A 19,284-nucleotide genomic window follows, 5' to 3' on the forward strand; every position below is an offset into this window, starting at 1 on the left:
ATACACGGACAATAACTCTGCTTTTTGATCATCTGGAGAGGCCTACTCGGAATTCCAGGCGCAAGCTAACGGACCTTTTTGCCGATAATGTTGTTTACTGATGTGACGGGATTTTAATAATAAACTTGATATATATGTAAATTTATTTTAATCTAATTTCATCAACCTGAGCCCACCTAAAAATAAGAGCTTTTTCTCGGTGATTGGATTGAGCTGTGATTTATACCTTTCCAACCCCTATTCCCAGATTGATTTCCAAGTCCTAATTCTATCTGGGTTTTTTCCTTTTTCTTTCTTGATGTCAGAAACACAGTAGGCTGCAGAGTGCCATGGTTTATAACCTGTGCCGGCAAGCCAATGATTTACAGCCTGACTTCCCCACCATGCCGCTAGATGCGCTTCTGCTGATCATTTCTCTCCCGCCCAGCGCAAGCTGACAGCTCGCTTGTGCGGAAGGCCCCAGAATCAATCAGATTTCGGCAACCTCTACAATTGGCCCCTAATGAACGCCAGACCCTGTATTCAGACACAAATGCACAACGCCCATTAGGCTCCGTGAGATTCTCCGCATGCGCGGTGTGCCCCCTGCAATCCTTCGTCTTCACGGGGTCTGACTCTTGCAGTGGAAGGCTCTCTTGGAACATTGCCTCTAAAACTAGATGAGTCTCTAGGGATGCCAGCCTTCAGGCGAGACTTGGGGAGCCCCTGGAATTACGGGTCATCTCCAGACTGCAGAGATCAGTTCCCCAGGAGAAAAGGGATGCTTTGGAGGGAGGACTCTAGGCCTCGTGCCCCACTGAGGACACTACCCTCACCAGGCTCCACCCCCAAACTTCCAGGAGCTTCCCAACCAGGATCTGGCAACTCTATCCCCCATAGACAGCCGAGGGGAACCTGGAGATCTCAGGCACATCCACGTGGCTGTGTGACGGTTCTTCAGGTACAAGGTTTACAATCAGCTTTTACCTACTCTACTGGCCCAAGGTGGGGGGGAGGGCGTATTTTTTTGTATTTTGTACATGTGTGCACATCTTGGTGACTTCTGGCAACTCCTTGTGGGGCATGGACAACGTTCAGAGAAGTGGCTTGCTTGCCTGCCTCTGCCTCCCGACTGCTGGTATTCCTTGGAGGTCTCCCATCCCAGTACTTGCCAGGGCCGGCCCTGCTTAGCTTCTGGAGATCTGAGATTGGGCTTGCCTGGCCTATCCACTGGCCAAACTTCCGATGGGGAATCCAGCTGACAGCAATGCAGGGTTCCTCCCTTGACAACCGTCTTGCAAACAAGGCCAAAACTGCCCAGGGACATCTGCACGGTAGCTTGCTCGCTGGCTCATAGAAACCTGCCTTCTGCTGAGTCGCTGGATTGACCTATCTTGTGTTACCTGGGGGCAGACTTCCCGACTCCGCTCTAGCCTCCATGAGCCAAGGTCCTTGAACTGGAGACACCAAAGATCGAACCTGAGATCTTCTGCTTATAGCCCACTGCTGAGAAACAACCCACCCCCGCCCTCGTCAGTCACTGATGGTTTCAAAGGGGAGGGGGAGATCCAACTTCAGTCAAAGCTCTTTACTTAGTTAAAAAGGTAAAGGTCATCCCCTGTGCAACCACCAGTCGTTTCCAACTCTGGGATGACGTCGCATCACGTCGTTTTCACGGCAGACTTTTTACGGGGTGGTTTCCCCAGTCATCTACTGTCATGGGTACTGGGGACCCTGCAGAAGAAGCTGAGCTTGCAGAAGAAACTGTGCCCCTGCCACCTGCACCAGTGCCCCTGCCTCCTGCTGGAGAAGATCCAAGCCCCCCTGCCTCGCCCTCTCGGGTGGCGCGTGTGCGTGAACGCCTTCGTCAGGACCTCAGGGATCGGAGGAGGGCGGCACGCTCACAAGCAAGACGCTCCCTGAGCCCTGAGTTTTGAAAGGATTCTGGCCCTTCTGGGAGTGAGGATGCTTGAGTCTCAGCAGGATCCTGGCTGCCCTCTGAGTCAGCAATTAGCCCAAATGGGCAACAGACAGCAGAGGGCTATATAGCTGTGGGCTTTGGGAGGAGGCTTTGTGGAAGCAACTAGGCACTTACCTGACGTTCTAGCATCCACTTCGGCTTCTGGACCTCATGACTTCGGCTTCTGAACCTCTGACCTGCGATACCTGGACTGTGATTCGGTTTTGGCGCCTTGGACCCTCTTTGCTCACCAGCTACAGACCTTGGACTGCCCCTGGACTTTGCCTGACCCGGCCCCAGCCCGTGACATCTACACTTTCCCCCCAGCAAGCTGAGGACTCGTTTTACCGACCTCGGAAGGATGGAAGGCCGAGTCAACGTCGAGCCGGCTACCTGAACCCAGCTTCCGCCGGGATTGAACGCAGGTCGTGAGCAGGGAGCTCGGACTGCAGTACTCCAGCTTCACCACTCTGCGCCATGGGGCTTTACCTAGTAACCTGGAGACAATTCTTGCATATCATAGGTGACCAGGCAAATTGCCATAATGAGCCATCTTTCCACAAAACAAGCAGCCCGATGTGCCAGATGGATGTGAAAGGGCTCCAAGAATGCTAGTGGGGGTCTCTTGCCCCCTACCTATGTCAAATTGCCTCCACGGCAGCCTCTGCTGAGCTGCAAGAGTAGCGACGGCCGGGTCAAGCTAGCTGCGGAGGGGGCATGTACAAAAGCCTCTTGCTGCCCCCAAGGGTTGCCAGTCTCCAGGCAGGGCTTGTAGTTCTTCCAGAATTACGACTGATCTCTCCTTTGCATATTGGGCCACGCACCTCTGATGTAGCCAATCCTCCTGGAGCTTACAGCAGGGCCTGTAAGAAGAGCCCTGTAAACTCTCAGAGCATTGGCCGCATCAGGGATGTGTGGCCTAATATGCAAAGGAGTCCCTGCTACAAAAAAAAAAAAAACCCTGGCCATTTTCTCCAGAGGAACTGATCTCAGTCATCTGGAGATTAATCATAACTTGGGGGGTCACCAGGCCCCATCTGGGGGTTGGCAACCACAAGCAGTCCTCAAAGCCAGTTATATTAACCCCTTCAGTATCAGTGACCATGCCCTGGCCCCAGTGAAAGCATGTTTCGACCCTTTCCCTTCTAAACAGATTTGTGCATCTTTTACGAAGTCACATGTGGGGGGAAATGTCAGGGAAGGAGCACACCCAGCACAGTATTCCTCTAATAAACACTTTGGTCTTTTGAGCGTTACTGGGCGCTATAAGAAAGACTGATGACACGTGCATCCAGTTTCTAGCTCTCGCCCAGCTCCTCTTGAGGCTAAAGAGGATGAGGAACACAGAAATATCCATGTCCAACAGTCGCTTGAAATGATCAGCAGCTGCCATCTGGTGAATTGCTGTCTTGTAATTCAAAACTCCTTGACCTTGGTGTTCAGTGGATACACAATGGACAACTGTTCTCTCTCTTTCTTCTACACATTTGAAAATTATTGAGCCATTCCCCCCCCTTAACATCCTGCATTTCAGACTCCTGGGTTCAGTCTTCCACCACACACTGTTTTTATCATCCCAGACAAAGCAACTGAAGCGCCTTCCTGGGCTTCCTTTCAGAAAGCTGCAAGAGTTAAAATTGGCTTCCGTTCAGTTTCGTAAGGAAAGCGTGCTCTAAATAAAACGTAGACGATGTGGCATTTAAATACATTCTCCGTTCATGGGCCCGAGAGGTTCTAACTTGGCAGAGGCCAACCTCCCAAATTCAAAATGGAAGACGTTTGAGGCTGCATGCCTGTGCGTAGAATAAGCCTCCACAAGGTTACTTCTAAGTAAACATGCACAGCAGAAATACGATTCTTGCCAGAAATAGGGGCAGCTGGTGGATTGGGTCACACATTAATGCGCATCACTTGCAGGACCATCTTAAGTTGCATTAACACCCCTCAAAGACTGGATGGACTGATCTCATCAGATCTCAGAAGAGGGAGTGTCCAACCATCATCAGATCTCAGAAACCCTGGTTCAGGGGTGTTGAGCTCATGAGGGCCGGATCTGACACAAATGAGACCTTGTCAGGCCGGGCCATGTGTGTCATAAAATGTAGAAGATGAAGAAGAAGATATTGGATTTATATCCCGCCCTCCACTCCGAAGAGTCTCTGAGCGGCTCACAATCTCCTTTACCTTCCTCCCCCACAACAGACACCCTGTGAGGTGGGTGGGGCTGGAGAGGGCTCTCCCAGCAGCTGCCCTTTCAAGGACAACCTCTCCCAGAGCTATGTAATTCCAGGTAACAGAGATATAAACTTTATAAAGGACACAGACAAACATGAAGATTTTTTTTTTTTAGAAGAAGACATCCTTAAAATATTAGCACTCGGTCTTAAAGGTGCCTTCTTTGTATTTCTCCCATGGGGCCCAGGGAACTGGGCAAAGGAAGAAGAAGAAGAAGAAGAAGACGACTGCAGATTTATACTTTGCCCTTCTCTCTGAATCAGAGACTCGAGCAGCTTACAATCTCCTATATCTTCTCCCTCCCACAACAGACACCCTGTGAGGTGGGTGGGGCTGAGGGGGCTCTCACAGCAGCTGCCCTTTCAAGGACAACCCAAGGCCATTCCAGCAGCTGCAAGTGGAGGAGTGGGGAATCGAACCCAATTCTCTCAGATAAGAGACCGCACACTTAACCACTACACCAAGAGCTCTGGCTCTTTCCTTCCTTCCCCAGGGGACCAGGAGGGGGAGGAGCCTCAGCCAACAGAAGGAAGGGAGGCTTGGCTCAGTAGCTCTGCTGTGTGATTGAGAGAGCCTGGCAAAGAAAGCTTTCCCTCCCCGCCCCCTTCCACCCCAAGAGAAGGGCCTCAGCCAATGGAGAAAATACAGGTTTTGCTCTGCAGCTCCTGTGGTATTGAGCAAGCCTGGCAAAGCAAGCTGTGATGCAGAAGGAAGCAAGAGAGAGGGAGAAGGAAGCCGATGACAGCCAGTTGCTCTGGGGCCTGATAGGAACCCTCTGGAGGCCTGATTTGGCTCTTGGGCTGCATGTTTGACACCCCTGCCCTGGTTCATACTTGAATGGAAGACCACCAAGGAAGTCCAGGGTTGCTACACAGGGGCAGGCAATGGCAAGCCACTTCTCTTCATCTCTTGCCTCGAAAACCCCTTCAAGCGTTGCATAAGTTGGCCATGACTTGCTTGCGGGGGAGGGGGAACTCACTGATTTCAATGCACTTGGAAAGGCACAACTCTACTCAGGATGGCACTGCTGGTTTTTGCATTACATTAACAACTGGCAATTGATTGTGTGAACTGACTCCATTGAAAAGGGCTGTGTAATAAGAAGAATGTATCCGTGATGCTGCAAGTGTGAATGAGTCATCACAAATCTTAATACAGGAATTCCATACACACAGCTGCTTTCCGCTGAATCAGACCTTTTGGTCCTTCAAGGTCAGTCTTGTCTACTCAGACTGGCAGCAGCTCTCCAGTCTCAAGCTGAGGTCTTTCAAAACCACCTGCTGCCAGAGAGCCAGTTTGGTGTAGTGGTTAAGTGTGCGGACTCTTATCTGGGAGAACCAGGTTTGATTCCCTACTCCTCCACTTGCACCTGCTGGAATGGGTTGGGTCGGTCATAGCTCTCGCAGAGTTGTCCTTGAAAGGGCAGCTGCTATGAGAGCCCTCTCCAGCCCCACCCACCTCACAGGGTGTCTGTTGTGGGGGAGGGAGATAAAGGAGATTGTGAGCCGCTCTGAGACTCTTGAGTGGAGGGCGGAATATGAATCCAATGTCTTCTTCTTCTTCAGATCTTTTCACTGGAGATGCCGGGCATTGAACTTGGGACCTTCTGCATGTGAAAGTGATGCTCTGCCATTGAGCTATAGTCCCCTGAATCATCTCTTGATGACACAGTTGAGAAGAGTTGTATATTCGTGAAGAAGAGAAGAAGAAGAGATTGGATTTATACCCCTCTCTTTGCTACCCAAAGGAGTCTCAGTGCAGCTTTCCCTTCCCCTCCCCACAACGGACACCCTGTGAGGTGGGTGGGGCTGAGAGCGCTCTCACAACAGCTGCCCTTTCAAGGACAACCTCTGTTGATCTTTGGCTGACCCAAGGCCATCCAGCAGGCTCTCACAGCAGCTGCCCTTTCAAGGACAACCTCTGCAAGAGCTATGGCTGACCCAAGGCCATTCCAGCAGCTGCGAGTGGAGGAGTGGGGAATCAAACCCGGTTCTCCCAGATAAGAGTCCACACACTTAACCACTACACCAAACTGGCCCTGTGGCTAAGAGGAAAGTGATGTACTGAAATAGTTGTGGGGAGTGGAGTGGGGAAAGCCTGTGGAAAGGACACACCTGATGGGGGGGGGGGTGTTTGAGGGTCACAAATATCCCACAGCTGGCCCTGTGGCAGGTTGCAATGGAAGGAGTGGCCTTCTGCCCCCCGCTTGAAAGCCCAGGCTCCAGGTGCTGATTTTGGGTCAAAAAGGCCTTGGTTACCTGTTAGGAACAACTCCCACATTCTTCAGCAGCTTCGCCTGGTCCTCGTCCCTCGGGAAACCATGCAGCACCCAGCCGCGGGTGTAGCAGTCCAGGCTGTTCAGCCGATCCAAGAGCGCCTTGATGATCAGGTTATCTGCGACTGAAGACAAGACCGCACGCTTTGAGCTGGTGTCGGACAGCTACGCGACTGAACATTCAACGAATGCGGCACCTTTTCTAAAAAAAAGGGGGAGGGATTTGCTCGGTTTGAGGGACGCTGCTTGTGGCATGCAAGGCTGAAGGATGCAGGGAGGGGAGAGACGGTCATTTCAGGATGGCTCCCCTGACTGACGCAAGCAAGGAAGGGCACAGGCCCCCTCGTGGTATTGAACATGCCACTATACCAGGTCCCTGCCAAAGTGGAGCCCTGTCTTTGGAGCAACTGGGATTTGAGACAGAACAAAGTTTGATTTTAAGAAGAAGAAGAGGACTTTTAAGACTTTTAAGAAGAAGAAGAGGACTGCAGATTTATACCCCGCCTTTCTCTCTGAATCAGAGTCTCAGAGTGGCTTACAATCTCCTATGTCTTCTCCCCCCACAACAGACACCCTCTGAGGTGGGTGGGGCTGAGAGAGCTCTCCCAGCAGCTGCGCTTTCAAAGACAACCACTGCCAGAGCTTTGGCTGACCCAAGGCCATTCCAGCAGCTGCAAGTGGAGGAGTGAGGAATCAAACCGGGTTCTCCCAGATAAGAGTCTGCACACTTCACCACTACACCAAACTGGCTCTTTTAAACTTTTTGGGGGGAAGGAGAGATGGAAAGAAAGCAACTTTAACTGTAAATGCATTCTCCAAGCCACCAGCTGACTTGACTTGAAGAAGCGATTTAAAGAGGGAAATGCCTTCTCCAAACCAGCTGATGAGGTGGTAGGGGCTTCAAGAGCCACACAATATGTGTGAAAGAGCCACATGCAGCTCTTGAGCCACTATTTGGCCACTGCCTGTCAAGTCCCCAGCAGTTCAATGATCAATGACCGTCCATTGCAAGAATAGCAGGTCGGAGCAAGACGGTCCTTTTGAAAACTGGCTATGGCGGGCAAATGCCCTCTACTTATAGTTCAGACTTAAACTGTTACAGATTCAAACTTAGGGCACGAAGCATGCAATCCCTCCCCCTGTAGTTCTTTCCCAGGCCCCTTGCAGGTGCGAGCATAATCAGACACAGACTACCTTGGCCATCCCTGAGACCAGGCAGAAGGAATGCTTCACATGTTACATAGAGATAGGAGCTGTGCAAAGCAGAGACAGTGGAAAGTGGAAGTACTCCCAGGCTAATTGCAAGAGTCTCTCTTGACACTGCCTTAGCTAGCAGAAACAGCAGCCCTTGCAGTAGTCAGATGCAGTAAGATTTGGGCCACTGTTCTGTGCACCCCAACTTCCAACTGATTTCTGTGGCATTTCACTGGTTTCAAGAGGCAACATCAGGGGAAGGCCTTGGCTTCCATGCCACCTCCTGTGGCAGCCATTTTTGGGATTGGCCCGCTGCCCTTTGTCAGAATGCCAAATGTGCCCACTGGCTTGAAAAGGCTGAGGGCCCCTGAATTAAAGACATCTGATTAACTCCATGAGTGTTAATTATTTGTCTTCCTAAATGTGCACGTAACAAACAGTTCCAAAGGAGCTAAGTGACATTTTCATTTCAGATGACCCATGCTCCTCACAAAGGTGCCACCTTGAATCCTGTGAACCAGTTCTGTGCACACTAGATAGCTTCTGCCACAGAGAGCACTTCCTCTTCCGCGAATGCTTCCTTTTGCAGAAGATCAATGGTTTTCAATGGGTCCGCAGACAAACGGAAGTGCTAAAGTAGGGGTGGCCAAACTGTGGCTCGGGAGCCACGTGTGGCTCTTTCACACAGATTGTGTGGCTCTCGAAAACCCACCACCTCGTTGGCCAGCTTGGAGAAGGCATTTCTCTCTTTATATCACTTCTCCAAGCCAGTCAGTGGCTTGGAGAATGCATTTAAAGTTGCTTTCTTTCTACCCCTCTCTCCCCATCTATTTTCCTTCCTTCTTTCCGTCCTTATTTTTTTTACAAACAATTTTTAGTTTATTTATACCAACATATAATATATACGTATATAACTGTGCAATAATAACTGTGCAATATAACTGAAAAATATCAGTAAAGTATACAATACAATAAAATAAACAAAATAACCTAGAAAACTAATTCAGGAGGAAAGTCAAGAGAGAATAGATTTCCTAAGTACAGCCTGTTGGGTGGTTAAGGAAACAAAGGTAAGATCAACATCGATTTTGTCCGGTAAGGGGTACCACTTAGCACAGAAATTTTGAGCTGCTTTAAAAGGGTTGGTGATGTCAATATCAGCTGTGATTTTTTTCATCGTGACAAAATCCCAGATTTTAAGAAGCCAACTGTCCAAAGATAAAGCGTGCAGAATTTCCAGTTCTGGGTTATTATCGTTTTTGCTGCTGTTATAAGGGAAATAATAAGGGATAGTTTAGAACAGGTTTTCCCAAACTTTTATTTCCAGTGACCCAGTTATTTTTACACTTCTCCTTCGTGGTCCATTAAAATTTGGGGGTAGAGCAAGGAGACTTTTGGGGTGGAGCTGGGAGACAGGAATTATGTCATTTCCTGTGGTGTCAAGGACCAAGTGATATCACTTCTGGGGCACACTGAACCAAAACTCCACCTTTTTCTGTGATGTCACTTCCAGGGCACTCCCCCAAACCTGCCTCTTCTTCAGAAGTAAATTCATTTTCAGAAAAATCTCTCTGAAACTCATGCTGAGTCAAAATGGGGGTGGAAAGTGGCTGGTCCTCTCTTTTCACCCCCTCACCTGCATGCATCTATCTATTTGTGTATTCTTCTCCAGCTTGCAAGCACTCCTAATGCCCATGTTCAATTGCCTGCACCATCTACGTATCCCTTCCTCAACAGCACTGGCCAGTGTATGCAGTTGGGAATGCTGTTGCCATTGCCATCAGGAATGCCAGCACTGTGTACCACCCACACTTGGCCCTGGCAGCTGCTCTACCTCAAAATATGCTGAAACATTTAGTAGGCCCTTCCTTCAGCTGCTACTACTGGAACCCTGACTTAAGCTACAACCAAGCTTGCTTGGTTTCAATAAAATCTTTCAACAGCTATTTTTCATACTTTTCTTTGGTTGAAACATGGGGAGATTGCTGTGAAAGGTAGCAGAGAATTGTACTGCAATTAATGAATTAATTTCGAGTTATATGAAGGTCATATAAGCTTTTCTGCAGTTATCCCAAAAAGGATATTTATGAGGGGCTTGCAGCTTTTTACTGGCTGTGTTTCCCATGCCTTTAAAAGCAACCTGTTGTGCAGATACTTAGTCAGTGAAATACTTTCATCTGTTTTAATATCTACAGGAGGAGTTTAATTTTGGTGTCAGACAGCTGTTAAAAGCAGGACCAGTAAAATGGTACCAGGTTCATAGTACCATTTCTTCCAGTGCTGTTGAGATATACCGCAGTAATCTCCAATAATCTCTTTCTGCCCTACACCTCTCACTCACACAGAAATCACATAGAAGGCCACTTGGCTACAACTGGGGGTGCCAACTTTTCATTGGCAGAGCTCCTATGTCTGCAACAACAGTATGATGAACAGAAAAGTTTCATCCAGTAAAAATGGAAGGAAAGAAAGAAAGAGAAAGGGAAAGAATGAAATGGAAGGAAAGGAAAAGAAAAGAAAAGAAAGACATGGAAAGAAAGAACATAAACATAAGAGGAGCCATGTTGGATCAGGCCAGTGGACTATCCAGTCCAAAATTCCCTCATACAATGCCCCCAAAGCATCAGAATGTCCACCAGTGGGGCCAGGGCACTAGAAGCCCTCCCACTGTTGCTTCCCCCCCTCTCAGCACCAAGAATAAAGACAGAGCATCACTTGCAGGGAAAGAAAGCAAGGAGGGGCAAAGAAAAAAAAAGTCTCCCTCACCATCAGATGACCCCAGCCAGCAAAAATTCTGCCCAGGGGTTGTTTGGTAAAAAAAATAGCTACTGGGATGCCCACTCCCCACCCCTCTGGGCGAAAAAAAACACACATACCCTTCTTTGCCACCCAGGCCTCCTGGGGAAATCTCTCCAAAAGAACATACTGCAAGGCACATGAAAGCTCACACCATGAAGAACACTTAATGGGTCTAAAGTGCCAGTGGATGCTAGCTTTTCTCTCAAACCCTGGGAGCAGGGGAGAAGGAAGGAGAGACAGCCCAGCTCCTCTCTGCACAACACAAAGACGGGGCGGGGCTAGCTTTGGCTTTTCTTCTGACCCAGTAGTGAGGCTTTCGTGTCCCGGTATCGGGTCACGGCCCTGCAAATGAGAAACACTAGTTTAGAAGATGGTGCTTTCTTTCCATCTCTCCCTCCCCTATGTCCTTCCTCCCTCCCTCCCTCCCTCTGGCTCTCAAACATCTGACATTCATGTCTTGTGGCTCTCAAACATCTGACATTTATTCTATGTGACTCTTGCGGTAAGCAAGTTTGGCAACCCCTGTGCTAGAGGAAGAATGCTCCACAGTGGATCCAATGAGCCAACAGTCTTGAACAAGAACCAATCTTACAATGTATTTATTTCCCCCCTTGTCACAGCTGACTCTGGTGCCAGGCATAGGATCCAAGCCACCCTCTGCAAAGAGGCACTCCTCAGTGGGTACCAGATGCCCACCATTTTGGAGACGTTCTTTGCTTCAAAAATATATCTATATTTTTAAAAAAACACCCTGGTTCCCAGTTGATGGAGAGTGCCTGTGGAAAACGATCCAATAGTTTGCAATTAATCAGTGAGATGAACACAAGCGGGCAACCTGCGCTAGTATGATGCCCTCTTGACGCAACACGGGGAGCCTTGCTTGTAGGTTTACTCGAGAGCATTACGCTGTACACCGGATGCCTTTGAACAGGAGCCGTCTGACTTCGAACGGAGACGCTGAAGTTGTTAACGGCACAGCAGACTTTTGTAAAAGCCAGGATGGCAGGAGGAGAGAAAGCCAAGAAATCGGCATTCCTTCCCATTTGCCTGTGATTAAGAAAAACTGAGCAGGTAGCTATGTACGGTACGTCTCCCGTTCATTCACATGGGACTTCCTTGAGGTTGTCAGGAAAATTGGATAGTCCCCGTAATTGCCGGTTGGGTAGACTAGAAAGCCAGCCCAGAATCTCCAGGCCTCAAGTGGGCGACTAGTAAGCAAAGTTGAGTTCAGAATCCTTCTGATGAAGTCATCAGTCCGTGTGCTTTAAGGGGATTATGACGCACATGAATTTCAACCCATCAATTCCCTTTCATCTGAACTGCGTTTCAACCTCTGTCTCAGAGCTGGGAGGAAATTAGTCTCCATAGAGAAGTCCGATATATATATATTTTTAACCGGAGAGTCCAAAAGCTGGGCAAAAAGGGAGGGGAGAGCATGACAGGTGTGGAGACAGGCATCTGGAGGAACAGGGGAGAAGAGCCCAAAGTTGTGCTATGGGTCCGAGATGGGCAATAGGACTGGAGAGTACCGCAGAATCAAAATCAGTGCCAGGGCAGATTCTGACCCATGGGAGCTGTCCAAAGCTAGGATGAAACATGGCTAAAATCAGGCTGGAGGGGACGATAGTCAGAATCCGTGAGGTAAAGAAGAAGACTGCAGATTTATACCCCGCTCTTCTCTCTGAACTCAGAGTGGCTTACAATCTCCTATATCTTCTCCCTCCACAACAGATATCCTGAGAGGTGGGTGGGGCTGAGAGGGCTCTCACAGCAGCTGCCCTTTCAAAGACAACCTCTGCCAGAGCTATGGCTGACCCAAGGCCATTCCAACAGGTGCAAGTGGAGGAGTGGGGAATCAAACCCGGTTCTCCCAGGTAAGAGTCCACACACTTAACCACTACACCGAACTGGCTCAGACTGAAAGGGAGCAGCCTAGAGGGAGCAGCTTTATACCTGCAGGTTAGGTCTGTTTGGACCCTTCGGTCAGCTGAACCAAGCTGCTCTCATTCACCCCCTCCTGGCAGAGTATGCGTCCCCAGTTGGCCATCCTGAGGAGGGCATTGTGGCACAGCGGAAATGGGCAGCTGCTCTCTCTGGAGGCAAACAGCTCAGTTGGTGCCACTGAACTCAGGTTCTGACTCTGAGATCCCATGGCACCAGATAGGGCTGGGGAGAAAAAGGTGCATCTCTCGCACAGCCAATGTTGCAGCAATGTGTGCAAGTCTGGGCACCAATTGTGCAAGGAGGGGATGGGAGGGAATACGTAAGAGAACATAAGAGAAGCCATGCTGGATCAGGCCAATGGCCCATCTAGTCCAACACTCTACGTCACACAGTGGCCAAAAAAACTGAGGTGCCATCAGGAGATCCATCACTGGGGCCAGGATACTAGAAGCCCTCCCACTGTTGACCCCCCACCCCAAGCACCAGGAATACAGATCATCACTTGCCCCAGACAGAGAGTTCCATCTATAAGAACATAAGAGAAACCATGTTGGATCAGGCCAATGGCCCATCCAGTCCAACACTCTGTGGCCAAAAAATCCAGGTAACATCAGGAGGTCCATCAGTGGAGCCAGGACACCAGAAGCCCTCCCACTGTGCTCCCCCAAGCACCAAGAATACAGAGCATCACTGCCTCAAACAGAGAGGTCCATCAATACCCTGTGGCTAATAGCCACTGATGGACCTCTGCTCCATAAGTTTCTCCCATCCCCTCTTGAAGCTGTCTATGCTTGTAGCCGCCACCACCTCCTGTGGCAGTGAATTCCACGAGTTAATCACCCTTTGGGTGAAGAACTACTTCTTTTTATCAGTTCTAACCTGACTGCTCAGCAATTTCATTGAATGTCCACAAGTTCTTGTATTGTCAGAAAGGGAGAAAAGTCCTCCTTATGTCTATGTGCCACCTGTTGCAACTGCTACTCTTTCAGAGCAGGAAGCTGGATGTGCATACAGCGAGGGTTCTCAGCCTCCAAGTGGGGGCTGAGAGATCTCCCAGAATGACAACTGGTGTCCGGACGACAGAGGTCACATCCCCTGGAGAAACTAGCCGCTTTGGAAGGTGGACTTTAGGGCATCATAAGGTATATTCTGGCAAACCTTGTCCTCCCCAGGAGCTCCATCCCCAAATCTCCAGGCTTTTTCCAACCTGGAGTTGGCAACTCTAAATCCCGGTCAGCATTGTTATCTTTTAACTGAAGATGAGGGAGGCTGAAGCAGAGCCATAGCAGATGTCCCACTCTCCTAAGGTCACAACTGCATCATGTCTATTCACTTAAATGGCATGAATTTGGATTAGGGCCACACAGGGAAGGGATAAGGGATTTAACCCTTTAAACCAGGGGTGTCAAACATGCGGCCTGGGGGTCAAATCAGGCCCCCGGAGGGTTCCTATCAGGCCCCTGAGCTTCCTTCTCCCTCCCTCCCTCCCTCTCTCTCTCTCTTGTTTCTTTCTTCATCACAGCTTGCTTTGCCAGGCTTGCTCAAGAGCACAGGAACTACAGAGCAAACCCTCTGTTTTCTCCATTGGCTGAGGCTCCTCCCTTAGGGAGGAAGGTGGGGAGAACTCTCAATTGCAGAGCAGAGCTACTGAGAACTTGCAGAACTCTCAATTGCAGAGCAGAGCTACTGAGCCAAGCCTCTCTTCCTTCTATTGGCTGAGGCTCCTCACCCTCCTGGTCCCCTGGGGAAGGAAGGAAAGAGCCGGAGCTGACTTTGCCCAGTTCCCTGGATTGCACGGGAGAGATACAACGAAAGCATCTTTAAGACCTACAAGTGCTAATGTGTTAAGCGTGTTTTATTTTAAGCTTTTTAAAAATCTTTGTTCATCTGTGTTCATCTTTATAAAGTTTATATCTCTGCTGCCTGGCATTTGCATTTTATGACACACACGGCCCGGCCTGACAAGGTCTCATTGATGTCAGATTCGGCCCTCATAACAAATAAGTTCGACACCCCTGCTTTAAACCTTTGCTGTGCTTTACAAACTAAAATTGGGTCTCTATGGGAAAGGTCCCCTGTGCAAGCACCAGCCGTTTCCGACTCTGGGGCGACGTTGCTTTCACGTTTTCGCAGCAGACTTTTTTACGGGGTTGTTTGCCATTGCCTTCCCCAGTCATCTACGCTTTTCTCCCAGCAAGCTGGGTACTCATTTGACTGACCTCGGAAGGATGGAAGGCTGAGTCAACCTCAAGCTGGCTACCTGAATACCCAGCTTCCACCGAGGATTGAACTCAGGTCGTAAGCAGAGCTTAGGACTGCAGTACTGCAGTTTTAACACTCTGCGCCACGGGGCTCGGTGGGGTGTCTATACTGTTATCGATTTAAAGGGTGGGGGGAAGAGACGTGTTCTTTAAAAACTCGGTCCTCTTCTACTTGAAATGAATATAAAAGCTCACAGAGTTCAGCTTCAATGAGTGAAAACGAACTGGGGTTGAAGGGTCAAATCACCCCCCTCCCCTCTTTCAATTCAATTCAAATTGTAGCTGCATGTCTCTTTACCATTTACAGACTGGTGGAGATACAAGATCTCTTTTGGCCCTTAACCACATTGGGCAGAGGAAGCAGGGTTAAATATTTAATCAATTCATTCAAAATTGGTCTGGAACTCGCTGTGGCAGACTTCGGCTTCATAAAGCGGGCAATTTAATTGCCATGAGATGCCTTCGGGCAAATAAATCCACGGAAATGCTCAAGTGTATTTTGGGTTTACGATACCTTCTCCGGGTCTCTCTCGTACAACCCTCTTATATGCTCTGACACCACGTCTAACGGATGGCTCTCATACTGTGCTGCCTCTTTCCATCTCTTCTGCCCTCTTTCCCACCAACATTTCCCTGCTGGTTTTCCAACCCAATTATGCTGACCAGAGCTTTTTTTGTAGCAGGAACTCATTTGATATTAGGCCACACCTCCTTGATGTAGCCAGTCTTCCTGGAGCTTACAGTAGGCCCTGTACTAAAGCTCTGTAAGCTCTTGGAGGATTGGCTGCGTCAGCGGGGAGTGGTCTAATATGCAAAGGAGTTTCTGCTACAAAAAAAAGTCCTGATGCTGACCATTGTTATTTGCTCAGCTTCAAAGGACCTGAAAGACTCCTATGACCCTTCTGCTCAAAAGCTGGACTAAGGCATACAGTCTCTTAGCATAGACGGCTTCAAGAGGGGATTGGATAAACATATGGTCCATCAGTTGCAATAGCTACAGGAACTATTGATGAGACTCTGTCTGGGGCAGTGATGCTCTGTATTCTTGGTGCTTAGGGGGGCAACAGTGGGAGGGCTTCTAGTGTCCTGGCCCCACTGGTGGACCTCCTGATGGCACCTGGCTTTTTCGGTAATCATGTGACACAGAGTGTTGGTCTGGATGGGCCACTGGCCTGATCCAACATGGCTTTCTCTTATGTTCTTGCGTTCTTCTCAATGCCCTGAAGCCAGAATTCTTACCAACAGTTGCAAGGGAGGCTTCAAAGTCTGCACTTTGCATTTACCAGAAGATTTTCCTTTTGATCCATTTATCTGATGGGGAAAAAACCACTACTTTCCTATAAATGGGGCTGCTCTGTGCTTTTGGTCCCGAAAACTACCCCAGATTTGGCTCTGACTGCGTGAGAAAGCTAGAAAGTGGGGCAAGCCCTACACCCCCCCGTTTGAGCCAGTTTGGTGCAGCGGTTAAGTGCACGGACTCTTATCTGGGAGAACCGGGTTTGATTCCCCACTCCTCCACTTGCAGCTGCTGGAATGGCCTTGGGTCAGCTATAGCTCTGGCAGGAGTTGTCCTTGAAAGGGCAGCTGCTGTGAGAGCCCTCTCAGTCCCACTCACCTCACAGGGTTGTCTATTGTGGGGAGGGGAAGGGGAAGGAGATTGTAAGTTGATCTGCAATTTTCTTCTTCTTCATCTGAATCGTGTGTCTGATCCCGCAAGATTTCTGTCCATCTTCTTTCCCGCTACAGTCTCATCTGAGCTAGGGTCACCAGCTCTGGGTTGGGAAATTCCTGGAGATTTCAGAGCTGGAGCTTGAAGAGGGCATGGTTTGGGGAGGGGAAGGGCTTCAGCATAATTGCCATGGAGTCCACCCTCCACAGCAGCCCTTTTCTCCAGGAGAACTGATCTCTGCTGTCCGGAGATAGCTGTTATTCCAGGGGATCTGCAAGCCCCACTTAGAGGAACCTTAGTTGGGGGGACAGGCTGGGCATAAAGGTTTCAATAAACAAATCTTAAACAACATAGGAGAAGAAGAAGATACTGGATTTATACCCTGCCCTATACCCTGAATCTCAGAGTCTCAGAATGGCTCACAATCTCCCTCCCCTCCCCTCCTCCCCCACAACAGACACCCTGTGAGGTAGGCTGAGAGAGCTCTTCCAGCAGCTGCCCTTTCAAGGACAACTCCTATGAGAGCTATGGCTGACCCAAGGCCATTCCAGCAGCTACAAGTGGAGGGGTGGGGAATCAACCCTGGTTCTCCCAGATAAGAGCCCGCGCACTTCATCACTACACCAAACTGGCAAAGATATGAAATTCATCCAAAAGAAAACAGAGATGTCCTTGGCCATTCAAGGACAGTAGGAGAAGCCAGGGCGTTTTTTGTAACAGGAATTCCTTTGCATATTAGGCCATGCCCCCTGATGTAGCCAATCCTCCAAGAGCTAACAGTAGGCTCTGTAAGAAGAGCCCTGTAAGCTCTTGGAGGATTGGCTACATCAGGGGTGTGTGGCCTAATATGCAAATGAGTTCCTGCTACAAAAAAGCCCTTGGAGAAGCTATCTGTAGTGTACAAGTCAGGCAGAGTGTCAGACTAGAGTCTGGGAGACCCAGGGTTAAATCCCGATGCTACCATGGAAGGTCGCAGGGTGTCACACCCACTGGCCTGAATGAAGAGGGCAGAAATCGTTCGGAAAGGACAACTGGATGGAGGATCTGGGGTGTGGCTGGAAAAAAGAGCATTTGGCTTCCAGCAGTGCTGCCGTTTGGGACAGATCTGAATCTGGAGGCTCTAATGCTGCCTGCTGTGCACTTGCTGGCTACCTGCACAATCTCATAGATAACACAGGCTTCCAAAGAAAGGTCTCCCGCCTGCCTCTCCACCAGAAGCAAGTGGAACTGACTGTGGCTCGTCTGTGTTCCAAGCAGCTGGGCCACGAAACCAATTGAGAGGGCCTTCCCCATCAGCAACCGAAAGAGTCTCTCTATTGCCCTGAAGGCACTTGCTGGTGCATCTGGGAACAGGCCCACAACCGCAGTGCTTCCCCACACCAGCCAATCCCAAGCTAGTTAGCTGCACCCAACCATTTCAAAGAAAAGCAGGACCAGCCCTGGATACCACTTGGATGGGAAACCACCCAGGGCTTTTTTTTTTAGCTGGAACACAGTTCCGGCTGGCTGGCTTGGTGCCAGGGGTGTGTGGCCTAATATGCAAATAAGTCCCTGCTGGGCCTTTTCTACGCAAAAGCCCCGCACAAAACAATGGTGATGAGCAGGGGGTGTGGCCTAATATGCAAATGAGTTCCTACTGGGTTATTTCTGCAAAAAAAAAAAGCCCTGAAACCACCAATTCCAATTTATTACGGTCAATTGACCAGCCATAACGATCTACAAAATCCCATAGTCACAGACCATCATTTCTGACAACATTAAAATGGCATAATTAACTTTACTTTTATTTCCGACAACGTAAAAATGGCATTATTAACAATCTCTACTTTGTTAAAAACGTCCTCTTGTTTATGGCTAAAAACCAATATTTTGCTACTGCCTGAGTCACAGACCGTTTTCGCACACAGCTTACCTCGCAGTCACAACCTGTTCCCTCCACAGCGTCCGGTCGGATTTCCCACCATCTGGGCCAAGTTACAGGAAGTGCCGTGGCTTTTGCGTAGCAAACGTAAACTGGGTTTTAGCGGTTTACGTTTGCTACGCAAAAGCTGCGGCACTTCCTGTAACTTCGGTGCAGATGGTGGGAAATCCGACAGATGCTGTGGAGGGAACAGGATTGTGGCCGCGAGGTAAGCTGTGTGCGAAAACGGTCACAGACTTCTTAGTATCTTCCAATAAGTATTTCAGTAGCACGACATCTGTAAATTTCAGACAATTATCTAGAGGTTTAAATTTAGAGAGCAACGGAAATATTAACTGATGTCTGCCTCTGGAATAGAGCTCACAATGCAAAAGAATGTGAGTGACAGTTTCAGCTTCCTTTTCAGAGCAAATACAGCATCTTTGGTGGATAGGCCAGCGAAGAAACCTTCCTTGCAATACATTAGAAGGGAGGGCATCAAAATGCATCCTGGAAAAGGCCCATCTGTACTAACAGGAAACCACCAAGGAAGACCAGGTTTGCAACGAAGAGGGAGGCAATGGCAAACCACTTCTGCTTGTCCCCTGCCATGGAAACCCCGTAGGGGTCGCTGTAAGTCGGATGCCATCTGACAGCAACTTTCCACTACCGTTATCCTTCCCTCCCTTCAGGCTGAGCGATTAACTCTCCTCCCAATAAATCCATTCTTGAAAGGAACTCTGGAGGTTCCGCGATGAGCAGCCAAAACTGAAAAGGACAGAAATAATTGCCAACTGCCCACTGCTGAAGGATGCTGTTTATCTAACAGCGCGTCGCTGCCAAATTGCTCTTGGCTCTACAAGCCAGCTAACCGGGTGTCTGTGGCCATTATCCCCCTTCTTTCGCCAAACTTGGCCCGCTTGCCAAGCTCCCAGAGAGCAACTGACATCAGTTGAAGCAGCCGTGTGCTGCAAAATGCGTAGTCAGAAGGACAAAGGGAGAGAGAGCCGAGGCAGCACCAAGATGGGACTTTTGAGCTGATTTCAGTTTAAATCAGTGCAGGTTTAT

General features: G+C 49.2%; 1 protein-coding gene across 1 annotated transcript in view; it reads right to left on the bottom strand.

Annotated features, from left to right (window-relative positions):
* The window catches only part of AK8 (adenylate kinase 8), a 229,179-nt gene that overhangs the window by 57,336 nt on the left and 152,559 nt on the right, over positions 1-19,284 (bottom strand). Inside the window, exon 11 of the mRNA XM_060250639.1 lies at positions 6,433-6,574. Coding sequence (XP_060106622.1) covers positions 6,433-6,574 — 142 coding nt within the window. The remainder of the gene's footprint in view (positions 1-6,432; positions 6,575-19,284) is intronic.

Source organism: Heteronotia binoei, chromosome 12, assembly GCF_032191835.1.
Source record: "Heteronotia binoei isolate CCM8104 ecotype False Entrance Well chromosome 12, APGP_CSIRO_Hbin_v1, whole genome shotgun sequence".
NCBI classification, from domain to species: domain Eukaryota; kingdom Metazoa; phylum Chordata; class Lepidosauria; order Squamata; family Gekkonidae; genus Heteronotia; species Heteronotia binoei.